Below are 25087 nucleotides of genomic sequence, written 5' to 3'. Positions count from 1 at the left end.
AAGCATGTTATTTGTTTTCAAAAATATCTTGTTGATGTGTTTCTCCGGTGACAAAGTGTTTTGCACGGTTACTCCTAAGTCTTTCTCCTCATTGGTCTCTTTAATTTTCTCATCACCCAGCCTGTAATCACTCAATGACAGGCCAGTCGCTATTACACCCATCCCTAGCTTCATCTGTGAAGACTTTGTGTTTGACTGGGCATACAACAAAATCAGTAACTCCATAGACATACAGTAATTTGGCAACATCAGAGCCACCTCAACCTCTCACTACCTAATCAACTTCCTTGACTTCATTCACAGTCAGCTAGACAAATGAAACACCTCTCTTTCAGTCACTTTTGTGAACTTCAGGAAAGCTTTTGATCTGGTTGACCACACTGTTGTCATCAACAAAGCCATCAGTCTGGGTCTTCCCTCTCACCTGACAGCATGGCTGGCTGACTTCCTCACGGGATGCCAGCAAGCTGTACATTCTCAGAAACACACATCCTCTTACTAACAGCTAACGTGTGGAGTCCCTCAGGACACCAAGATGGGTCCACTCTGTTTCCTGATACTGATTAATGATGCTCTGACAAACACCCCTCATCACTGGAAGTATGTGGATGACTGCACCGTGGGTGTGCCAATTGACAACAAAAACCCAGACTACTCAGCACTTCAAACAACGTTGAACAGCCTACAGGAATGGTCGGCAGAGCAGGATGACAATCAACCACACCAAAACTGTAGTAATGCATGTCTGTACTTCCTCAGTGGCAGTCCCCTCCCCTCCCAACTCTCCCTGGATCCTCATCCCCTCCAAATGGTTCGGTCGGCCAAGCTGCTCGGGGTCACAGTGGACGACCAACTGACATAGAAGTTACACGTTACCGCCACAGTGAGATCAGCGGCCTACAGACTCTACATGCTACGCAGACTTAAAGTCAATGGGCACACCAACTGATCAGTTAAAGGCAATATACCTCACCTTTATCTTGCCCAGACTTATGTATGCCTCACTAGTGTGGTCTTCCTCCCTCACCTCCACTCAACAGCAACAACTGGAAGATGTGCAAAAGAGGGCATGCAGGATCATCCTTGGCCCTGCTTACACAAACTACGGTCACGCCCTAACTACCCTCAATCTCTCCACACTGGCTTCCAGACACTGAGCGGCCCTTGTCAGGCTGGGCAGAGGCCTGCTGTGCCACCCACGGTCATGATACCTCCTGCCCCCCAACACACCCCAACCAACCCATGCCACACATTAGACAAATGTGGTCAGACCACTTATGGCGCTGAGGACCGACCGTTACCAACACAGGGTGATACCCTCCATGGTGCGATCCATAAACAACTAAGATAATGTTCTAATCTTAAGTCTCCCCACAATCCCCATATGTATATTTTCAGTATGTATGTACTGCAATTCCTAATACACCGTATTATTATTGTTATTATTATTATTATTATTATTATACAGATAGACAAGGAAGACCTGGTGCTGGTGACAAAAGAAGCTGGTAGGACAAGAGGACATGCAAAGAAGATAAGATTAGGAAAAGGCAGTGTGTGAAGGATATTGAAAAATACAGTTTTCCACATAGAACTTTGGAAAAGTGGAATGCATTGAGTGATGAAGTTGTTACAGCGCAAAATGTGCATAAATGGAGATATGGAGACAGGACACTGTGAGCCCCACTCAAACCCTGTACAATACAACTAGGTAAATACACACAGACACACTTTTTTTTTTCAGAGAAGTTTGAATGACACACACACACACACACACACACACACACACACACACACACACACACACACACAGACATATAGAGAGAAACATAATTTGCTAAGGAATATTGGATTAGCATTTCTCTATATGAACAAAGAAATGAAGAAATTGATAAGTACTAAAATAAGACCTAGAATTGGAAACACATCAGGAAATTGGAGAGACTACAAAAAAAATGGCTACAAGAATGGTTCCAGAATTTAAAGGGATAACATATGACGAGAGACCAAAAGCAATGGATCTACCAACCCTGGAACAGAGAAGAGAGAGAGGGGATCTGATACAAGTTCGTAAATTGATTAATGGAATGGATCAAGTGGATAATGAGAAACTAATCCTGAGAGAAGAATATGACATTAGAAGCACAAGATCGCATAGTAAGAAACTGAGGAAGGGAAGATGTCTGAGAAATGTTAAAAAATATAGTTTCCCGCAAAGATGTGTTGAGACGTGGAACAGTTTGAGTGAGGAAGTGGTGTCAGCAACGAGTGTGCAAAGTTTTAAAGAAAACTGGATAAGTGTAGATATGGAGACGGGGCCACACGAGCATAAAGTAAAACTACAACTAGGTAATACACCAAACGCAGTCGAGGAAGTACGCAATGGCGTCGCTCCAATAATCAGCTGATCTTCACTACCTGTTGTATAGTACAGTAAGTCCTCGTTATACGGTACATATGCGTTCCTAAAAACCTTACCGCATATCGAATTTACCGTATACCGAACCCATTATAACATGTAATAATAGTGAATGCGTTCCAGCATGTCAAAAGTCACCCCCACAGAAATGAAAATACATGATGATGATAATCATAAAAAAAAAAAAAGTAAAGTACTGCGCAAAAGAAATAAACAATTTTTTTTTTTTTTATTTACCTTTCAAATTGCCGTGTGTTCTATCAGATGATGTCTTTCCCGAGGCTAAGGGACAGTAGGGATTTCAGCCCTTACTCATCTTCCGCCGAGTGGACAGACAAGGACAAGACGTCGTCATCTGCAATGTCGGAAGCAGATACAGAAGGGCCAGCTGTAGCAGGATCGGCACGTTTCACTGGTTTGAAGAAAGAGGATATTGAGGAAGGGCCAGCTGTAGCAGGATCGGCACGTTTCACTGGTTTGAAGAAAGAGGATATTGAGGAAGGGCCAGCTGTAGCAGGGTCGGCACGTTTCACTGGTTTGAAGAAAGAGGATATTGAGGAAGGGCCAGCTGTAGCAGGGTCGGCACGTTTCACTGGTTTGAAGAAAGAGGATATTGAGGAAGGGCCAGCTGTAGCAGGGTCGGCACGTTTCACTGGTTTGAGGATATTGAGGATAGCTGTAGCAGGGTCGGCACGTTTCACTGGTTTGATATTGAGGAAGGGCCAGCTGTAGCAGGATCGGCACGTTTCACTGGTTTGAAGAAAGAGGATATTGAGGAAAGGAGGTTTCACTGGTTTGAAGAAAGAGGATATTGAGGAAGGGCCAGCTGTAGCAGGGTCGGCAGGTGTGATAGAGATGACATGTCTGACTGGCTTGAAGAATGAATAGATGGAAGACTTCAGTTTTTCTTGTTTTTTCATCATAGATTTCTTGATAAATCTTGACACTTTTCTCTACGTCATGAGCCACTTTGCTACTCCTGGCAGGATTTGGGTCACGTTCCTTCAGAGTTTCCAGAGCTTTTTCGATACCGCCGAGACAATCTCTAAGAGTTTTGTTGTCCAGGCCACGCACAGGTTCCTCTTCCTCGTCTCCCTCTTCTGCCTCTTGTGATGCCTTGTCTAGCTCTATAAGTTCATCATTTGAGAGAGATTCAGCATGGCTTTCCAAAAGATCTTGAACATCATCATCATCAACTTCATCGAAGCCAGCCCTATGGCACAGATTTACTGTGTCATTTCTGATCACACCGATGTCGTCTTCAGCAAAGCCTGGGAAGTCATGCGCGCATTCTGGCCATACTTTATTCCATGCCAAGTTCATGGTAGACGTCTTCACTTCATCCCAAGATGACTAGGTGTTATCTAAGGCGTGCTTAATGTTATACGACTTCCACCATTCAATGATATTGGGTCTGCCAGGCCCATCTGTGCCCTTTATCAGTTGCTGCATGGTTCGCCGCTTGTAGTAGGTTTATAGTGTTTGCCATGATTATTATGAATATATTTGTGCTTACAATAGACCCTTTAATATTCCATTTATTCATCTAATTAGTAATGCATGTAAGTAATATGTAATGCAGTTAACCCTTATCTTCCGATGATTAAACTATTTTCCAATATCCCATGACAGGTAAAATTGGTAAACCTAGAAATTGTCAGAAGACTGTTTGAATACTAATAATTATTTTCTCTTTTTTTATTCTCAATACAATGATGTACTTTCTAGCTCGATGTGACCTCTGAAAGTTTAGTTATTGCCTCATCAAGGATTCCTCCTCCGCCCGCTGTGTGATCCATCAAGCAGAAACAGCTCGGTGAGCGATGACACCGCGTAAGCACACACACACACACACACACACACACACACACACGGTCCGGTAGCTCAGTGTTTAGAGCGCTGGCTTCACAAGCCAGATGACCGGGGTTCGATTCCCCGGTCGGGTGGAGATATTTGGATGTGTCTCCTTTCACGTGTAGCCCCTGTACACCTAGCAGTGAGTAGGTACGGGATGTAAATCGAGAAGTTGTGACCTTGTTGTCCCGGTGTGTGGTGTGTGCCTGGTCTCAGGCCTATCCGAAGATCGGAAACAATGAGCTCTGAGCTCGTTCCGTAGGGTAACGTCTGGCTGTCTCGTCAGAGACTGCAGCAGATCAAACAGTGAATTACACACACACTCTCTCTCTCTCTCTCTCTCTCATCTTGGAAGAAAATTGTACACTTAATGAGAGAGAGAGAGAAATATTCTTCACCCTTTTCATATCAAGTTTCAAGCAAATAATATGTAGGGATCATCTCTCTCTCTCTCTCTCTCTCTCTCTCTCTCTCTCTCTCTCTCTCACACACACACACACACACACACACACACACACACACGGTCCGGTAGCTCAGTGGTTAGAGCGCTGGCTTCACAAGCCAGATGACCGGGGTTCGATTCCCCGGTCGGGTGGAGATATTTGGGGGTGTCTCCTTTCACGCACGTGTAGCCCCGTTCACCTAGCAGTGAGTAGGTACGGGATGTAAATCGAGAAGTTGTGACCTTGTTGTCCCGGTGTGTGGTGTGTGCCTGGTCTCAGGCCTATCCGAAGATCGGAAACAATGAGCTCTGAGCTCGTTCCGTAGGGTAACCGTCTGGCTGTCTCGTCAGAGACTGCAGCAGATCAAACAGTGAATTACACACACACACGCCCCCTTGATTGTCTTCCCAGAACACGAGAGGCACGCCTGCGTCTCCGTGAGCCACTCTGGGTTCTCAATACGATGTTTGGAGTCTGTTCTCCATCACCACTATCTCTGTCTTCTCTCTGTTCTGAGAAAACAGGTGGATCCTCTGAATAATTTTCCGAGTCTTCACTACTGCTGTCTTCGCTTTCTTCAGTTTCTTCCTCATAATCACTGTCACTGTAGTCAGACTCAGAAGCACTGCTAAATGAAAAAATTATCTGTCTTGTTCCATAGTGAATTATGAACTTTCTTTCTTTAGGAGGGATAGAATAGATTGGGTGAAGGAAGAAGGAAAGGTTGGTGATAGTGGAAGAATAGTTTAGAAAAATTACAGTAGGAGATTTGACAGGTGACGGGCTTACCGTCTTGCTATTCATCATTTTATTTTTTATTTATTTATTTATTATTATTATTTTATTTTATTTATTTATTTTATTTATTTTTTTTTTTTTTTGAGTTATGAACTGAGACGTCCCTTCGCTCTTATCAGGGTGCTTTCGACACGGTGGGTCGCTGGGGTTGCCAAGTGTCGCCCTCAGAATGGGAGAATAGCTTCGTTACTCCTAAATATACAGAGCTATAATAGTGGCAACACTACGGGTGGAAAAAGAAGCCAGATACTTCCACTCGCCATCTGACTCGAGAAACCGTGCGTGGAGCTCAAACATGAGGCGCGAAAATTCTTGATTACGGGAACGATGGCCGTCGCTACGGACGCACTGATGCAATTGTTCATATACGATCGCCGGAACATAAGGGTAAAAAAAAGGCGGGGAAGGGGAAGAGATAATAGGCTCCAAGGGTGGTCAAGTTAAAGTCAGTACTGTGAGTGGCGGGGAGGTGTTACGTGGATGACGTCATCACCCCTGGTCCCCCGTGCTGGGCCCTCTCGGATGACATGAGCGGATACCGTATCTGAATTTTTCTTACCGGATGTCGAATCGAGGGTAGTAATTTCCAAATACCGTAACTGAATTTATCGTATAAAGAACTACCGTATAATGAGGACTTACTGTACTTGCAGTGGCCTGGGCGAGTAGTGTAGAATCGTTTTTCATGAAATCAAGTGTTAGAGAATCATGATTAAAGAAGAGATTCCATCTAAATGCAGGTATGAGACTAGGGAAAGAATGAAAGAAGATAAATATGTTGATGAGGGAGTAAGCGCATTCGAAGGTTTTGTTTGATACAGCAAATACTTCACTATTCAAGAGAGTGTTGACTATTGAACGTAAACTAGATAAATGGATAAAGGAGGGTATGGAAATGAAAGAGAATGAAGAACAGGAAAAAGAATTTAAAAAACTGAGAGAAAGGATTAAATAAAAAAAAAAGTGGAAGAAAACGAAGTTAGACTAAGAGCGAAAAACGAACTGAAAAAGGAAGTAGCTAACTACAAGAAGCAGATGGAAGAAGCACTCGGTAAAGCCGAGAAAGAAAAAGAGAAGCTGAAAGATCTAGTAAACAAAGAAGAGGAAAGAGTACAGAACGTGATTAAAAAAGAAGTACAAGCATGGAGAGTCCAAGATAAGAAAGATAAGGATGATTTTCAGGAGGTGATTCAAGAACAACTAAAAGAAAGAGATGAAAATATGACTAAACAAAATGATAGGAGTCCTCAAGACAAAAGAAAATCTAGTTAGAGAAATTGCAGAAAAAAAAAAGAGTGTAATCGTATTTGGATTAAAGGAAAAAAATATAAAATATAGACCAAGAAGAAAAAAAAGAAGAAATGAAATCAGTCAAAGACCTACTAAAAAATCTAAATGACGAAGATAGGCAAAACTTAGAAGAGGAAGTAGAAGAAATAAACAGAATGGGACCATATCAAGAAGGAAAAACGAGACCAATTAAGATACTACTAAAATCACAAGCAGCAACAGAAGAAATATTATATAGAACAACAAAACTCAGAGAAACAGAAGGTTGCATATATATATATATATATATATATATATATATATATATATATATATATATATATATAAATATATATATATATAAGAAAGGAGGAAGAAAGGAAGAGATACAATGAACTGGCAGCAGTAAGGGAAAAAATACTGAAAGGTCAGAAGAGGAAAAAAAGGCTTTTTTTTTGGAGAATTCTAGGAGACAGGATAAGGAAATGGTATATAAAAGAGAAGGAAGAGGAAAAAGTGGAACAAGTTTAACTATAAGTGATAAAGGCAAGAGACTAAAAATTATGTATACGAACATAGACGGGATTTTATCAAGTAAATTAGAATTAAGAGATTACATAAAGAAAGAAAATCCAGATATTGTATGTCTGGCTGAAACAAAACTAAATGAGGCAATGAAAATAGACTTGGATAATAGGTATAATGTATGGAGAAGAGACAGAGGGGTTAAAGGAGGAGGAGGAGTCATGATAACGTTAAGGAAGGAGATAGTGATAAACCAAGTGGAATGTGGGAAGGAAAAGCAGAAGTACTGTATGTTAAGATGCATATTAATAAAAAGAGTTAACAATCATTGTAACATATGTGCCACCAAAACAAATTCATGGACCAATCAAGAATATAAAGACATGATAGATGACACAATAAGGAGTCTAACGAGAATCATTAAAGAAAGGAGAAAAGTGATATTAGTAGGAGATTTCAACTGTAAAGAAGTGGACTGGGAAAATTATGAAAGTGGTATGGGGGAAGAAGCCTGGGGAGAAAGATTCTGAACCTAATGATAGACAATATGATGGACCAAGGAATAAAGGAAAACACAAGATTCAGAGGAAACAATGAGCCGGCGAGATTGGACCTAGTTTTTACTAAGGGTATACAAATGAATGATGATATAAGATATAAGTGCCCATTGGGAAAGAGTGACCATGTAATATTAGAAATGGATATAGAAGAGGGAAAGGAAGATAGAGACGATTCATACAAAGGAGACCGATTAAATTACAGAAAGGCTGATATTGAGAATCTCAAGAACTATTTTAAAACGTAACTGGGAGAAGATGGAAAACTCAGACAGTGCAAGAAAAGTATAACTTATTTTTGGAAATATACAAAACAGGAGTCAGGGAATATGTCCCGAAATATAGACCTAAAGAAGAAGGAAAGAAAGATTGGTTTAACGCAAGGTGTGCTAGGGCAAAGGAGAAAAGAGATGGAGCATGGAAAAGGTGGAGGAGAAATAGAAATCCAGTAAATAAGGAAAACTTCAAGGCAGCAGAAATGAATATGTTAAGGTGAGGAAGGAAGAGGAAAAGAACTATGAAAAGGACATTGTCGAAAAATGTAAGGAGCAACCAAAATTGTTCTACAGATTCATAAATGGAAAAATTAGGCAAAAGAAACAATAGAAAGGTTAAAAGGAGAGAATGGGATGGTGGAAGACCCAAAAGTATGGCAGAACTATTAAATAATAAATTCCAGGAGGTCTTTACTAAGGAATCCAAATTTGAAAGGCCACAGGGTAATAGAGAGACAATCTATATGAAAGAGATTAAAGTAACCAAGCTTGAAATAAAAGAGTTAATGAAGGAACTGGATGAAGAGAAGGCAATGGGACCAGATGAAGTCTCAGGCAGAATACTGAAAGAATGTAGGGAAGAACTAGCAAGTCCTATATACAACATCATAAAATGCTCAATAGAAAATGGAACAGTACCAGTAGAATGGAAAAGAGCTGAGGTGGTTCCCATATATAAGAGCGGAAGGAAGGAAGAACCTTTAAATTACAGACCGGTATCACTAACTAGTGTAATATGCAAGATGTGTGAAAGAATAATAAAGAAACAATGGATCGAGTTCCTTGAAGACAACAAATTAATATCAAATAGCCAATTTGGTTTTAGAAAAGACGGTCTTGTGTAACTAATTTATTGAGTTTCTATTCTAGAATAGTTGATAGAGTACAAGAGAGAGAGGATGGGTTGACTGTATTTATTTGGATTTAAAAAGGCGTTTGACAAAGTGCCACATGCAAGATTACTGTGGAAGTTAGAGGAGAAGGGTGGCTTAAAAGGAAGCACATTGAGATGGATGGAAAATTATTTGAGGGGAGAGAAATAAGGACGGTAGTTAAAGATATGAAGTCCAAGTGGAGAGCAGTAGAAAGAGTGCCACAGGGGTCAGTATTGGCACCAATACTTTTATATATATATATATATATATATATATATATATATATATATATATATATATATATATATATATAACGACATGCCAGAAGGAGTGAACAGCTACATAAATCTGTTTGCAGATGATACGAAACTGTGCAGAGTTATAAAGCAAAAGAGGATTGTGAAATACTGCAAGAAGACCTAAATAAGATCTGGGAATGGAGTAAAAGTGGGAAATGGAATTCAATGTGAACAAAAGCCATGTCATGGAAATGGGAAAGAGTGAAAGACGACCTGTGGGAATCTATAAGATGGGAGATGGAGTAGAACTGGAGAAAGTAAAAAGGAAAAGGACTTAGGAGTGACGATGGAAGAAAACAATCAACTGGTAAGCCATACTGACAGAATTTTAGAGAGACATATAATTTGCTAAAGAATATTGGAGTAGCATTTCACTACATGGACAAAGAAATGATGAAGAAATTGATAAGTACTATAATAAGACCCAGATTGGAATATGCAGGAGTAGTGTGGACCCCTCATAAAAAGAAACACATAAGGAAGTTGGAGAGACTACAAAAAATGGCTACAAGAATGGTTCCAGAATTTGAAGGGATGACATATGAGGAGAGACTAAAGGCTATGGATCTACCAACCCTGGAGCAGAGAAGGGAGAGAGGGGATCTGATACAAGTTTATAAATTGATCAACGGAATGGACCAAGTGGATAATGAGAAACTGATCCTGAGAGAAGAATATGACATTCGAAGCACAAGATCGCATAGTATAAAGCTGAGAAAGGGAAGATTTTTTTTTTTTTTTCTTTTACGGTAAGGCCTATAGCGCCTATAGGCACACTTGAAGAGTGTATGGGAAGCGCTGTTCAGCTTCCTCCCATTAGTGGCGCAGGCAATTTTATTTATAGTGGTACCCCATATTAGGGACATTATCACCCCCAAAGCTCATCTTGGGTGTAACCACCTACAACCTGGGTATCATGGTGACATGTAGGTAACTTAAAACCACTCGACAAATGGCAAAGTGTTTAAGACTGTACGTGGTGGGATTCGAACCTACGCGTGGACGTCTGCCCGATCCCGCGCTCACCACCTTATCCACCTGCAACCTGTGTATCATGGTGACATGTAGGTAACTTTAAACCACTCGACAAATGGCAAAGTGTTTAAGACTGTACGTGGTGGGATTCGAACCTACGCGTGGACGTCTGCCCGATCCCGCGCTCACCACCTTATCCACTACCCCACCGCCTCCCTAGATGTCCGAGAGATGTTAAAAAATATAGTTTCCCACAAAGATGTGTTGAGACGTGGAACAGTTTGAGTGAAGAAGTGGTGTCAGCAACGAGTGTGAATAGTTTTAAAGAAAAATTGGATAAGTGTAGATATGGAGATGGGGCCACATGAGCATAAAGCCAAGGCCCTGTAAAACTACAGCTAGTAAATACACACACACACACACATAGGACAGCACGAGCATAACTCTTTTCCTATAAAACATAACTAGGTAAGCACACACACACACACACACACACACGAGGAACAGTTTGAATGAAGAAGTGGTGTCTGCAACGAGTGTGCATACTTTTAAAGTAAGATTGGATAAGTGTAGATATGGAGACAGGGCCACACGAGAATAAGCCCAGGCCCTGTAAAACTAAAACTAGGTAAACTAGGTAAATACACACACACACACACATACACACGCACACAGATAGACAAGGAAGACCTGCAATTTCCTAAAAAAATATTTTTGAATTGTATTCCTTATCCCAAAGACACCATTTGTACTAAATTACATTAAAAAAAATCTAACGGGATCTATGACTGAGCACTAATGGGTTAGGCATAACAGCAATTAATGTCATAAAATGCCTGTTCTCTGGCGCCTTTAAATGTAAATGATTGTCTTAAGATAGGTGTGATATAGATTTTTTTTAATCTCTCTCTCTCTCTCTCTCTCTCTCTCTCTCTCTCTCTCTCTCTCTCTCTCTCTCTCTCTCTCTATATATATATATATATATATATATATATATATATATATATATATATATATATATATATATATATATATATATATAGGTATATATATAATGGATTGTGACTCGAACATTTCATTTTTGTTACGAAACAGTATTCAGCGTTTCGTGAGTTCGAATACTGTGGGATGCAAATCTTAAGTTCAGGAACATCTGTCACAGGATAGAAAGTTCAGTGTGGTCCACTTTACTAAAGAGAAGACATAACCTTCTCGGTGAATATTTACGTTCCATAAGGCTCTTGCATATTCAAGGAAGTGTTTCAGACTCATGAACAGGGCTTCTATTATCAAACAGCAGGAAAGGAATGGAGCAGATGATAACTTTAGTGACAGAGACTTCTGTTGAATGTGGGCTGAACATCAATATACAAAAGAGCCAATGTTTGATTATAAATAGAAAAGAACCTAAACCAGAAAAGATAAAGGATATTGAGGTAGTAGAAGAAATTAAATATCTAGGAATAAGGATTACAGAAGAAAGAAAGCATATGAAGAAATAAAAATAAAAAAATGAAAATTGAATTGGCAAGAAAAATGTCAAACTTAGCTTTTTTAGTGGTGGCAAGATCATGTAATAAAATTTTAATAGGAAAAACATACTGGAAGAGTGTAGTGTTGCCAAGTGTACTCACAGGAGGAGCAGTAGTGGACTGGAATAAAACAGAACTGGAACAACTACAAAGAATAGAAAATAAAGTTTGGAGACATATTTTAGGAGCACCAAATTATGTGGCAGTAGAGGCATTACGAAGAGAAGTAGGAAGTGCCACCAAGGAAGAAAGAGATATAAAAATTAAATTATGCTACGCAAAACATGTATTGAAAGGAAATAATGATTTATTAAGGGAAATAATACAAGAAATGAAGGAAAATAGTAAAGTAAGTCAGTGGCTTAGAATAATAAGAGGGTATATGAAACAAATCAACATAAGCAATATGGAAGAATTAAATTAAATGACTGAAGAGAACATGAAGGAGAGAGTAAGGATATGGGGAGAAAGGAAATGGAGGGCAGGAATGGAAGGAAAATCAACGTTGAATATGTACTTTATGAATAAAAAAGAAATCAAGGAAAAAAACATATATGATAATACATTTAAATCTAAATTATTGTTCAGGTGCCGAACTAATTCTTTACAACTAAACTGGAGGAAGAGGTTTAGTGGAGGGGAGGAAAAGTGTGACATCTGCCAGGAAGGAGAAAGTGAAACACTACAACACTTTTTATTACACTGCCAACGACTAAAAGACAAACGCAGCAGATATGCAATTACAGAAGACACCATATTAGAAAAAGTTCTTTTGTTCAACCCAGTAAGTGAAGGTGAAATAGAAAAATATACACTGTATGTGGAAGAACTTTGGAAAACTAGAAAAACAAAGAGTGACTTAGCCCTGATCCAGCCCTGAAGCAAGAAAAGTAAATTGCGCTGCCGTTGCAAAGGCAATAGCGTATCTTACATCTATCTATCTATCTAGATAAACAGTTTATATCATTCGTTCATTATACAAAACTGTAGTGGTGTTACTGTTAGTGGGTACTTACGATCGGTCAGTCCCCATCCTGACACTTGGCAGCGAGTGCCCGGCTCGTAGCGAATATTGGAGGAGGGCAGGCAGGCAGGAGTCACGAATCTGGTCATATTGAGCCCTCTCCCATTCGGTGTTCGAACTTTTACCACCGCCACATCGTTGTTGTACTGCCCGTCTGCAATGCCGCAAAACATTCAGTAAGTAAGGTCAGGCGGGTTCACATGTGTCAATATGCGACTGAAGTTGCAAGTCGTTAGAAATATCGACTGAGCCCTTCTAGTCGGAACACTTTCACACATAGAGACTGGGAAACATCAACTGGTTGGCGGGAAGTGAGTGTAAACCACTACTCAACAAGATGTCTTCTGGTGACGATGACAATTGCGATCAAATAAAATCCTCAAGTATGCAATTCTCACCTCAACAACACCCTGCAGATAGGGAAACAGTTCTTGAAGAGTGACAGCTATCTCATCAAACGTCGATTTGCGATTTTTTTTTCTTCTTTTTTAAGGCTGGTTCACACGTGCCAATTTGCGAGTGAAATTGCAAGTCGGTAACTAGAGAAACCAGTCACAAAATAAGACCAACATGTTGGTTTTGTTCAGTCAATTTGTGACTTTTTTTACGTTGTGACGTCACGGAGTAAGCTTTGAAGATGTGCTCCAGGTGTAGAGATGTTAGAGTTGGTGAGGGAAAAGAACACATCTGGGACCCCAGAAATGAATTATACGTACAGTAATAAAAGCTTGCGCAAATCGTCGTTCGACGAAATAGCTGCCACTCCAAGAACTGTTTCCTTTAGTGCAGGGTGATGTTGGAGGTGAGGATTGAAGACTTGTCAGGATTTAATTTGATCGCAATTGTGCATAGTCTTCTTAAGATTAGTGTGTGGTAGACACTCCTTTCTTTTCTTCTACTTAGCCAGGGACGTATCCACAGGTATTTTCTTTTCTGTTGACTTCCGGTACGCCAAAAGAACAACCACAGCTCCAGCATCGTCACTGGACGCCGGGAGACATATTGACAGGTAGCTGTTTGTTTACACTCACTTCCCGCCAAAGCGCCAACCAGCCGATACTTTCCAGTCGCTATGTGTGACGTTTTCCGATTAGAAGGGCTCAATCAATACTTATCGCGACTATCAATTTCATTCGAAAATTGGTTCGTGTGAACTCTCCTTAATTCATTTTCAGAGTCCCAGATGCGCAGTTTTTCTCCAAACATCATCTCTACATCTGGACACCACATTTTCAAACCTTTTTCTGTGACGTCACAACGTAAACAAAGTCGCAAATCGACTGAACAAGACCAACATATTGGTCTTTTTTGCGACTTGCAATTTCAGTCGCAAATTGACACGTGTGAACCAGCCTCTTAAGTGTGTGTGTGTGTGTGTGTGTGTGTGTGTTTCACTGTTTGATCTGCTGCAGTCTCTGACGAGACAGCCACACGTTACCCTACGGAACGAGCTTAGAGCTCATTATTTTCGATCTTCGGATAGGCCTGAGACCAGGCACACACCACACACCGGGACAACAAGGTCACAACTCCTCGATTTACATCCCGTACCTACTCACTGCTAGGTGAATAGGGGCTACACGTGAAAGGAGACACACCCAAATATCTCCATCCGGCCGGGGAATCGAACCCCGATCCTCTGGCTTGTGAAGCCAGCGCTCTAACCACTGAGCTACCGGACTGTGTGTGTGTGTGTGTGTGTGTGTGTGTGTGTGTGTGTGTGTGTGTGTTTCGCCGTCTGTTCTGATAATTCAAACAGGTTTTAATGAAGTCATCGAAATCTTCAAGAATGTTTCCATTATTCTATTAATATTTCAAGAAAGTTTACGTACTACCGTCAATCCTCCTTCCCCGCCTCCTACACACACACACACACACACACACACACACACACACAGTTTGTTTGCATCCTTTAAAAAATTAAGTGTTTTCCGCATGCTTTCTGTTCCAACATCCCAAAACTCACCCTTGCCAAAGTTAGGATGCACCACCCAGTTCTCGATCTCCAACATCTGCTCGTCCGCATCCTCCTTCATCAAGTTGTGTTCTCCGACCTGTTGAAAAAAGTGTATGTAATTAATGATCACTTTCTTATGCTAGGGTTAAACAAATGTTATTACTGTCCACTTTCTTTTTGCTAGGCCTATGTATTCCTGTGTCTGTTTATCTCTCTCGCCCCAGGCTGTTTCTCGGACTGGTGTTGTGATGGTAACTGGCACAGGTATTACGCCAAGAATGGGTGGTGTTTGTGTTTGTTTGACTGGGAGAGGCAGGGTGCTGGTAGTGAAGAGCTTCGTATAAATGTTGCATATCTGTAGCAGTTCTTTTCGACGAGTTGGAATGAATGCTGGAAACTTATATAATGTATTAATTCCTCTCACGTATGAACCGTTAATGAAATTAAGTGATAGCTGGAGACAGTATACATACAACAAATTCCCTACACGCATGAATTTTCAGTAGATCAAAGTGAATGCTGGAGACTTTGATTATGTTCAAATATGTAGTCTTAAGATAGATTTTCCGGCCTTTCCATAAATGGTCTCAGTTGGACTGTATTTATCTAGCCTTCAGATCGGATTTTTAGTGCTTCTATCAATAATCTAAATGGAAAGTAGTTTATATTGCTTTCAGATCAAAATTTTGTTGTTACCTTGTCTTCAGATCAAAATTTTTGTGTTAATTCATCTTCAGATAAAATTCTGTAGATAAAGAAGTCCGTTTAAGATAGGATTTTTTTTTACCAATATATATATATATATATATATATATATATATATATATATATATATATATATATATATATATATATATATATATATTTATATATACATATATATAAAGAAGTTACCTAATCTTTTGATAACTCTAGTATTACTTCGTCCTCAAATCAAAATTTGAGTGGTACTTTTGTCCTCAGTGTAGGGGAAAAATAATGTTATCTCCGCTTAGATAAAAGAAAAAAATAGTGTTATCTCCCCTTCAGATCAGATTTTAAGTACTGCAATTCTACATATGGTTGAAGGTGAATGAAAGCAGCATAATCATAATCCCCCTAAGATTTTTTTTTTTTTTCGACGTTTCTACAAATCATCAAAATTGGAAAGGCACTTGTACGAGTATCATCCATAGATAATTTTTTCATTGATGTAAGTGGGAGGGGAAACAGTCCATACCTTGATGCGGTACTCGTGGCGAGAGCGGCCCTTCTGGAGACAGTGGGCGGCGGTGAGGACGTGGTGGGGGGAGATGATCGCGCCCCCACAGTGGTGAACGAAGCTTTCCCCGTACCGGGACACCTCGATCTCCGCCTTCAGCGCACATACATAAACATAAGTTTCAGGATCAGTAATCATGATACAAGAAATAATGGGTTTAAGCTTGAAAGGTTAGATTCAAAAGATATATAGGAAAGAATTGGTTCTCAAATACAGTGGCAGATTAACTCATGGAATGGACTCGTAATGATGTTGTTATTAAAGAGAATAGGGATAATGGACGGTAATGAGTAAATATATTTCATAGATGAACGGGTAGATAGATGCTATTATATAAATAGATAGAAGTTAAGTAGCTAAAGAGGTAGGTATATATCGACCACAAAAATGCAACGCTTTACAGTACCCTAACCCCTTAAACAAATATGATCCAAAAAATAAATTTTTAACACATAAAGGAATGCTTAATAAATACTCTAGAACAATGTTTAATGTGACAAAACGGAAATTCGAATATGTATGTACAGTACATACTCTCAAGTTACGGGAAAAGACGGAGACAGCCACGCAGAAGGCACCTTCCTTTAGGTTTCCTTATTTTATCATGTTCTTGTGATACACACACACACACACACACACACACACACACACATATATATATATATATATATATATATATATATATATATATATATATATATATATATATATATATATATATATATATATATATATATATATATATATATATATATATATATATATATATATATATATATATATATATATATACGCTACCGTGCGCCCCACAAAATGATGTACATAAATAAATATTTAATTGACCACAAATATACACAAAGTATTCTAAATACGAAAATAGCAGCAAATTCAAATCACATATATCAAACCACTCCCCTTCTACACACACACATACTCGTACACTGGCAAGCCATTAAGAAATTTGGGAAGGGCCTGCTGCGTTACTTACGCCTATTATATGCCACCTGCTCCCACTGACGCGGCTGGCCCGCCCCATGTTATAGGATACCACAAGATAACGGCTGAGGGCGCCACGCACTGGCCACCGCCGCAGCGCTGTTCCTACCATTGTGCGAGCCATTAACAAATAACATATTCTCCCCCCAACTCATTGTATATTTTCAATGTATACATGGTTAATGCAATATGATCACCATTATTACAGACACACAATTCTCCATCACGTGTCTTTTTTCACGCTCCCTGACTTTTTACGTATTTACGACGAATCACTGCTAGTCACTCCGTCCTTATTCATTCCATATTCCACACCAGATAAAATTGAGAGTCAGCCCACGTCCCTCCCAACAGAGTGAGAGCCTCCGTTAAATGCCTGTATTCTGAAACGTTTCGCTCTCTCATCACAATTATAATCTCAAAAGCAATAAAGATGAGCAGCCGGATTACCAAGAGTGTTTATACAACTAATAATATAGAAAGTGTCTAAGTTTGTCACTAAGGCATTGAAAATAGTCCTAAAAACCTGTGTTATTCAAATAGATTCATTCTGAATGTATTGGAAGTATAGTGCGTAAATTTCTCAGAACACGGTCCATGTTTTCAATCTCGGTGCTCCGTAATAAACCGGTGGCTTTCGCTTGCCCAATTGTTTTCTCTGATTTCATATCCTTGCCCACTTTCTTTTCTCGTGTTTCCGTTTCATCTTGAGCTACCCCCCCAAGTGTGTGTGTGTGTGTGTGTGTGTGTGTGTGTGTGTGTGTATACCTGCGCGCGCGAGTGCTTGTGCGTGTAGAGAGAGAGAGAGAGAGAGAGAGAGAGAGAGAGAGAAAGCAATTCTGGAATTTATAATAAGTTTACAAACACTAGACCACGCGTTTATAGGGAAGAGGAAAAATAACTGTAAATGGTACATTGAATGAGTGAGCGTCAGATGGCAGCGATAAGTGGATAAAGTGACCACCATACACACCAACACGTGACCCGCTGTCAGGGCAAGTGACTTACCTGCCACGGATGGTTTCCATATTCGGAGACTCCGCCACCAATGATTCTTGGCGTTACAACTCTCCCGCAGGTTGTTCCCTGGAACTTCTGCTCGTTCTTTTGCCTGCTGCCCATATTGGTGTCCTCCAGGATGGTACCGGGACCCAGGGGGAACTTGGGGAAACCGCCGTGCCTGAAGTCGGATCGCCGTGCCGCCTCTACACCTGGTGAATATGCCGAGTCACTCCCCGTGCCACTCCTTGTGTCCCGCGCATCACGTGGCGACCTTTCGCAGCGCCACCCGCCACGTGACTAATAACTGAGGGACTTATTCCGAAACGCTTTATTCTCTTAACAGAACTATTTTCAAAGGACACAAATGTGATTAGCCACCAGCTTCTCAAGACTGTAAACCCCGTTAATAATGTAGTGTAGTTAACCTGTCACTTAAAGAACACACGCCCCTTCTCCTCAAAAAAAAAAAAAAAAGGTATGTAGCTTTATAGCCTCTAAAATGTAGTGAGCTGTAGAGCAGAAGCGTTTAAAAATATGCTCCTGAGTTTGCTGAAGGGGAAAGTGAGGCCTTTCTCGCGGCCCATCAAATTCTCCGTAAATTTGACAGTGACTGGCATTGTGCTGGTTTTTTTTTTTTTTTTTTTTCTTCACTTTCTCTTTTACGGCCAAACCAGGTTACTGGGATCATGCTGGCGATACACGTGACTTTTGTTGCCTGCAGTGCTTTGTTTTCCTAAGTTTAGTGTATTACAAGCACAGACCACGGAGAGAAGCCTATTGTGTTACTGTCATGACTGATCTAACACCACACTGCTTAGAAAGAAATTGGCGTACTTTGTGATGGAAATCCTATTCTCATCTTTAACAATGTCAACAGAGTACGTAAACAATACATATTTCATGGATATCGATCCTTTTCTCCTCATGATGCCAAAGATTATCATTATACAAGAGATAGTCTTTATCAAGGTGCCCCCAGGATTACTACCCATGTGCACGCACGCATGTGTCCATCATCCTAGTGGAACATACTGCTGCATTCCCTTAGAGAGAAATGTTAATCCAAATTCAGTAATGAATAAGGCGTTTTTAGATGATGCACACATTTAATCCTGTACCAGAAATGCAGATGTTAACCCGAAATTCGTATTGAACCAGACGTCTTAAATAAAGTGTGTAATTCACATCGGTCGTCTGCTGGTCACCCAGCCAGTCTTCCCCATTACGGAGCGAGCTCAGAGCTCATAGACCGATCTTCGGGTGTGTGTGTGTGTGTGTGTGTGTGTGTGTGTGTGTGTGTGTGTGTAAAGTATATATGTATATAGTGAGAGTGAGTGAGAGTGTAAGTGGGGTGCGTGATCTAGCTGGTGCAGGAACGAAAGGGAGTCTCTTTGTTTCAGTGCGGGCTGATCTCCGCAGTTTTGGGGTCACCTGGATAGCGGCGCCGGCTAACTTAGGTAACAAGGAAAGGGAAACACCGTTGCTTTGTCGTAACTTGTACCCACTCTCTCTCTCTCTCTCTCTCTCTCTCTCTCTCTCTCTCAGTGCATCTTATAATGTGTTTTTAGCCACTAATTATGCGAAGATTGTAAACCGAATTTAGGAACGTTTCGCTCTCACCACGACTGTTTTCATTGACGACATAGATTATTAGCCGGGATCTTTTGTTAATGCTGTAGAAATATTGCTAATCTGTCATTACATTCATAGACAAACTCTTTAAATCCCTTATCGCTTCAAATAGAGCCTTTTGAATGTAGAGGATTTGTGACTCAGAAGTGTTTCGGAATATAATTAGGTTAGTTGATCCTCTAGAGTCTAGAACATACTGCCTTGTAAGATTGTTGCGACCACCAGACTGCCACCGCAATGAATCCAAGTGCTGTTCTGTTCCCTTCTCTTATATGTTCAATATAATTCATGATCATATTAGTCATTGTATTATAGTTATGTTTTCCTCAAATAAATCTCAAATGTTTGTTCTTATAAATGTATGTATATTCTAGAATCCTTGTATTGTTAATTGTTTATTTCACCATTATTGTTATTATTGTTGTTTATTGTTGGTGGTGCTACTGTTGTTGTTGTTGTTGTTTATGTATATTACTGTTTCTATATGTATTAATTTACTTGTTTTATCTCTTCATTTTTCAACCATTAAACGGTCATACAAATATCAGATACTCTATTTCTGCTGTTTGAACTACAAAGCATTGCACTAGTAATAGTAAGCTTCATGGAGCTGCTTCAATTTATACTAAATCATTCCTTCCTGCAACAGTAAATAGGTCCGCTTGAGAGTGAGGCCAGAGAGGGTGATGCCAGCACACCACCCTCAGCTAAGCCCTGCGGCGGAACTAACGCCGCCTCCCTCCCTTCGTTCAAACATCCGGAAGTTTTCTGCGTTGTTCGGAGGTCTTTATGAGGTAAGCCATGCATTGTTTGCACTTTTACGTGACATGGTTTTACGTGACATGTGCATATATGGATCTCCCATTTTGCATGACTGTGTGTGTGTGTGTGTGTGTGTGTGTGTGTGTGTGTGTGTGTGTGTGTGTGTGTGTGTGTGTGTGTCTTTTTTTCACCATAATCGCCTGCATGCTGGTTACTCAGCCAGCTTTTCCCCGTACGGAAAGCGCTCAGAGCTCATACTGACCGATCTTCGGGTAGGACTGAGACCACAGTAAAATGGAATATATATTTTATTCATTCTCTCCACTAAAAAAAGGAAAAATCAAGAACTCGTTATAAAGATAAATATGCAGAAAGTCGTATAGAGTCCATTCACTGGATCACCCCCCCAAAAAAAAAAAAAATTACATATATAACAAAAAATGTTTTGTCTTAAGTTAAGACAGTACACCTAACCTAGCCTAACCACTCTTAAATATGAGATACAATGACAATAAGGTGTAATAAACACAGTCCACACAATGCACTAAAACATTCATATACTTAACTATGAAATGCAATAATAATACACTACAAAGGCCGACATGCGGAGAAATAGAATATACTTCTAACATTTGTAGATATGATGTTGCTGGGAGTGTCACGCACGACCGTTGGTGTTGCGTCACTACCGTGGGAGATTTGTGCTGGTCGCTGGAACTGACTCGCTCTCATGCTTTACACGTCCACGACAATGCTGACGTCATTGTGCATTCAATAGGAGATTGTTTACCTCGCAGTTAATGGCACGGTGACCAGAAACGTCTATTTGTATTGAGATGTATACATATGAACTATTGTTAGATCTCTGGAGATTTAAAGAAAAGCGTATGCAGGATGAATGACGGTATAGTGGTATAGTGCATGGGAAGTCTTCCCAATATCTCCGTGTTATTGTACGACGTGTATTGTTTCCATTAATGCCTTTCTTTATATTATATATAAAAAAAATTTCGTTAAAGACCATTTCATCAGATTGATAGTTGAGCAATATGGTTGATATTTATTCTCCTTTCTGCGAGTGTTACCTTTTGAAATCATAATTCAAATATACGGGAAACTATTTATTGAACAGTAGAACATTTAACTGAATATTCTCTATACTTAGCTGTGTGTATTATCTTTCAAAATGCTAAATTCGTATGTGATCATCTTAATTATCATTTATCTCCAATGATTCCTAGTGTGAAATAATTATTTTGATCTTTGCACAGTGATATCTTGATTCCAGCTTGATTCAAGTGAGTGATTGTATTCATTTACTTACATAACGTACCCCCTCTCCCAGCGCACACCTACAGTTATAGCCGACAATGTACCTATAATCATTTACCATAATCACAACTCCTAGTCTTTGTTCTCTCATTGGTTCAAAATAAGGTCCACTTTTTCCTTATCTTGGACCCTGCTTCTCACTTTCTCCTATTTACCTAAACGACGACGTAGACACGTTGCTTCTAGGTTCTGGTGGGGTAGAAAGTAAAGTGAGGAGTGGAGACTGCGCGGCAACTCACAGTAGAGACGAGCAGTAAGAGAAACGTCTTACTTAACTGGTTATGACGGAGAGGAATGTTTAAACGCTTTTGACTCACTAACAGAGCCACGAAAGCCAAGACTGACCCGTCAGGAACCGATCAGCTAATCCTTTCTCTCAACGCGTCATAAAGCCACATCCGGCATAGAGAATATGACAAGAAAAATAACCCTTATAACGTTTTGCATACGAATGATCTATCAACAACTCATTTTGGGTGAGGTTTGAAATACAACGATTCGCTACTGGTGGTCAAGACTAGACGAGTTGGAGAGGAAACTGACCTACTGTCTACTGTTTGTTGTGGAAGGGAAAAGTTGGGTTGCTCACGAAAGGGAAAACAGCAATTAAATAAGTAGCTAATTGGATTTTCTCTTTCACCTGTGTCCATATTCATCGTATCTCTTTAGTTCTAGGATATGCTTTTTTTTTTTTTTATACCATGTGGGCTTTTTCACGGGAATTTATGAGCTAAAGGGGGATACTTTTTCGGGGTACCTCCTATCTTAATTAACCCCTTCCATACCGCAAGACTGTTTTGTGGTACGTGCGTATCACGCGCAAAAGCGACTTCGTGGTACCGCAAGATGCCGCCGTGGTACGTGCGTACCACACCAATTCATTTCCGTGTATAACCGTGGCCTGAGTGCGGATTTTGCCTTTTTCATGCTCCACGTGGTTCACTATAAACAAACAAACACTGGAGGCGTTATTTTTAGCCATCCCAGCGTAACAAAACCATCCCCCCCCCACTAGCCAATCAATATCGGAGTTAATTTTTCATGCATAAACTATAAAGCCAATCACTATTCTTTGACATATATTATTCCCACAGTCCCCCCAAGAACATCAGTTCTCTAGTATCGGCCGTGGTGAAACTGTTCTATTGCCTCTAGTTAGAGATAATGGCGTCTGCTTCGTGTAGCAGCGATGAGGATTATCATAATTATGAGACAGATAGTGAGGATATACTGGAAGACTCTCCAGATGAATATGATTCAGACTATGATCCTGAAAAAGAAATAGGAGAGAGTGATAGTGACAGCAGTGTTGAAACCCTCTCGGCAAGTGAGGGGGAGCAACCTAGTTATGACTGCCTCAGGGCCACCCTCACCAGGTGCAGAGTGTGTGGTGTTGAATTTATGATTAGTGCACAATTTATGATTATGTTTACGTTTTCTTTTATTAATAAAATGACAAAAATAAGTTTAGAAAAAAGTACATAACACTGAGTTAGAAAGAAATATAATGTGTAGATCTGGCCGTGAGGCATGTGCGCACACGGGCAGGGGGCTGCGGTATAGGACGGGAACGCTTTGTTTATATCGGGGGGTGGCTGCGGTAAGGAACCGTTGCCCCGAGTGAGGAAGCCTAACCTACACTTGGACCGTGGACAGGATTCGAACCCGTGCGCTTGGAGACCCCTCGGACCCCAAAGCGCGCATGGTTCCACTGTACCACGGCGGACCCAAATTCTTAATCTGCTTGCGATATACTCGTGGCTCTATGGCTGCCAGTCTTGGTATGTGCCCATCTCCATAACATTAGTCCTTACTTTTGTCTTCTAAATAATCTTGGACCATATTCTGAAACGATTCTACTCAGTACCCCAACTTCTTTCAAAAGGCTTTACGTGTTGAAGTTACGTGGGTTGTGTAGCAAGATTTATACAGTATCAGCAGGAAAAACATCCTTAACAACCCGGTTTATCATCTCTGTTACTTTTGAAATTAGCCATGGTAAAAAAGTCTTTTAGAATACGATATATGGGTAATGTGTGCCCGCATTAGCCCATACGTCCTCTCCGTGACAGTGTTGGGCGTGGCTAGAGGAATGTTGGGGTTGGTTTGCCGGGGGATCCGAGACTGGAATGGCTAGGGAAAGTTGTAGGTCCGTCTTAAGGTTCGGAAAGGAATGTGTTCTCGTTTTCTTTACTAGTGAGGGTGTGGTGTCTCGTGTAATAAGACTGTTAGTATCCTAATTATGCTACTACGTAAGTTTGAGCCTGGAACGTGTTATATGGGAAAAAAAAGTGTAAAACTTACTTGCGTGTACAAGATTGAAAAAACCGGTGTGGCCTTTTGTGAACTATAACTTCTCTTGTCAGAAGATCAAGTAGTGGTGCTGGTGGTGAAGTAGTCGAGGCGTGTTCATGAGGGTCTGAATTCACTATACTTGTTAGCCTTTGTGTGTATTGAATTAAGTGAAATTATGACTGAAAAAATAATGTAGACTTGATGTTCTATAACTTTTATTGATTTAGTGTTTATGGTGATTATGTAGGTGTTTCTTCTTAGAGAGAGAGAGAGAGAGAGAGAGAGAGAGAGAGAGAGAGAGAGAGAGAGAGAGAGAGCTTGAATGAATTTTTTTTTTTTCACAATAGATAACTAAAGAGTAAGTTACATAAGGGTAGCGGGCGTCACTCTCCACAGCCTAGCCAGCACGCTGGCTGGAGTGACGGCAGCGAGGTGACAGTGCGTATAAGTGAAAGTTCTCAAGTTGAGATAGGCCCGGGGAAATTAAACTCTCCTCCAGAAAATGAACAAGTTTATGTGTTCTCAAGAATGCTGAAGGAAAGTGATGTTTGGCTGGAAGAGGGTGACAGCCTTGCTTGTTTGACCTCATTGCCTCGTGTTTTCACCGATCATTCTCACCAGTGTGATCCTTTTCCCTCGGCCAGGTGAGGAGAGGCGACGCAACTGCACGGCAGTTAAACTAAATCTTTATGTTTTTATCACTAGCAGTATTAGGGACAGATATTGTATTAATGTGATGCTTTCTCATTCTTTCTTCCCTCTTTTCTCCTTATTCTTGGACTTGCCTCTTTCCTGGAACACTGAGGCACGGCTTGTGAGCCAATTCAGTCTTATTTTGCGTTACTAGCAGTATAAGGGATAGATAGTATTATTGTATTATTGCAATATGTTCTTACATATTTCCTTCCCCCTTTCCTCCTCTCTCTCGGACTTGCCTCTTCCGTATAATGCATTGTATTGACAAAGTCAATCTCTCTGCATTCCCAGCACTGTTAGGGATGGGTA

The 25087-nt window shown here is 40.4% G+C and overlaps 1 protein-coding gene and 1 long non-coding RNA gene across 3 annotated transcripts in view; one reads left to right on the top strand and one right to left on the bottom strand.

Moving 5' to 3' along the window:
- Positions 1 to 25087, bottom strand: part of LOC123514232 (prostasin-like) — a 51084-nt gene that overhangs the window by 23703 nt on the left and 2294 nt on the right. For both annotated transcript variants that reach the window (XM_045271954.1, XM_045271953.1), the window contains exons 2-5: positions 18068 to 18270; positions 16022 to 16156; positions 14812 to 14899; positions 12838 to 12999 (exon numbers count right to left, since the gene is read on the bottom strand). In XM_045271954.1, the coding sequence (XP_045127889.1) occupies positions 12838 to 12999; positions 14812 to 14899; positions 16022 to 16156; positions 18068 to 18181 (499 nt within the window). In that variant the 5' untranslated portion in view covers positions 18182 to 18270. The remainder of the gene's footprint in view (positions 1 to 12837; positions 13000 to 14811; positions 14900 to 16021; positions 16157 to 18067; positions 18271 to 25087) is intronic.
- The window catches only part of LOC123514236, a 28154-nt gene continuing 15962 nt past the window's right edge, over positions 12896 to 25087 (top strand). The window contains exons 1-2 of the long non-coding RNA XR_006677543.1: positions 12896 to 13021; positions 20343 to 20487. This is a non-coding gene — a long non-coding RNA (uncharacterized LOC123514236). The remainder of the gene's footprint in view (positions 13022 to 20342; positions 20488 to 25087) is intronic.

This window comes from Portunus trituberculatus, chromosome 37 (assembly GCF_017591435.1).
Source record: "Portunus trituberculatus isolate SZX2019 chromosome 37, ASM1759143v1, whole genome shotgun sequence".
In the NCBI taxonomy this organism is placed as follows: domain Eukaryota; kingdom Metazoa; phylum Arthropoda; class Malacostraca; order Decapoda; family Portunidae; genus Portunus; species Portunus trituberculatus.
Note: the sequence above shows the minus strand (reverse complement) of the source record. Positions and strands in the feature narration are given on the sequence as shown.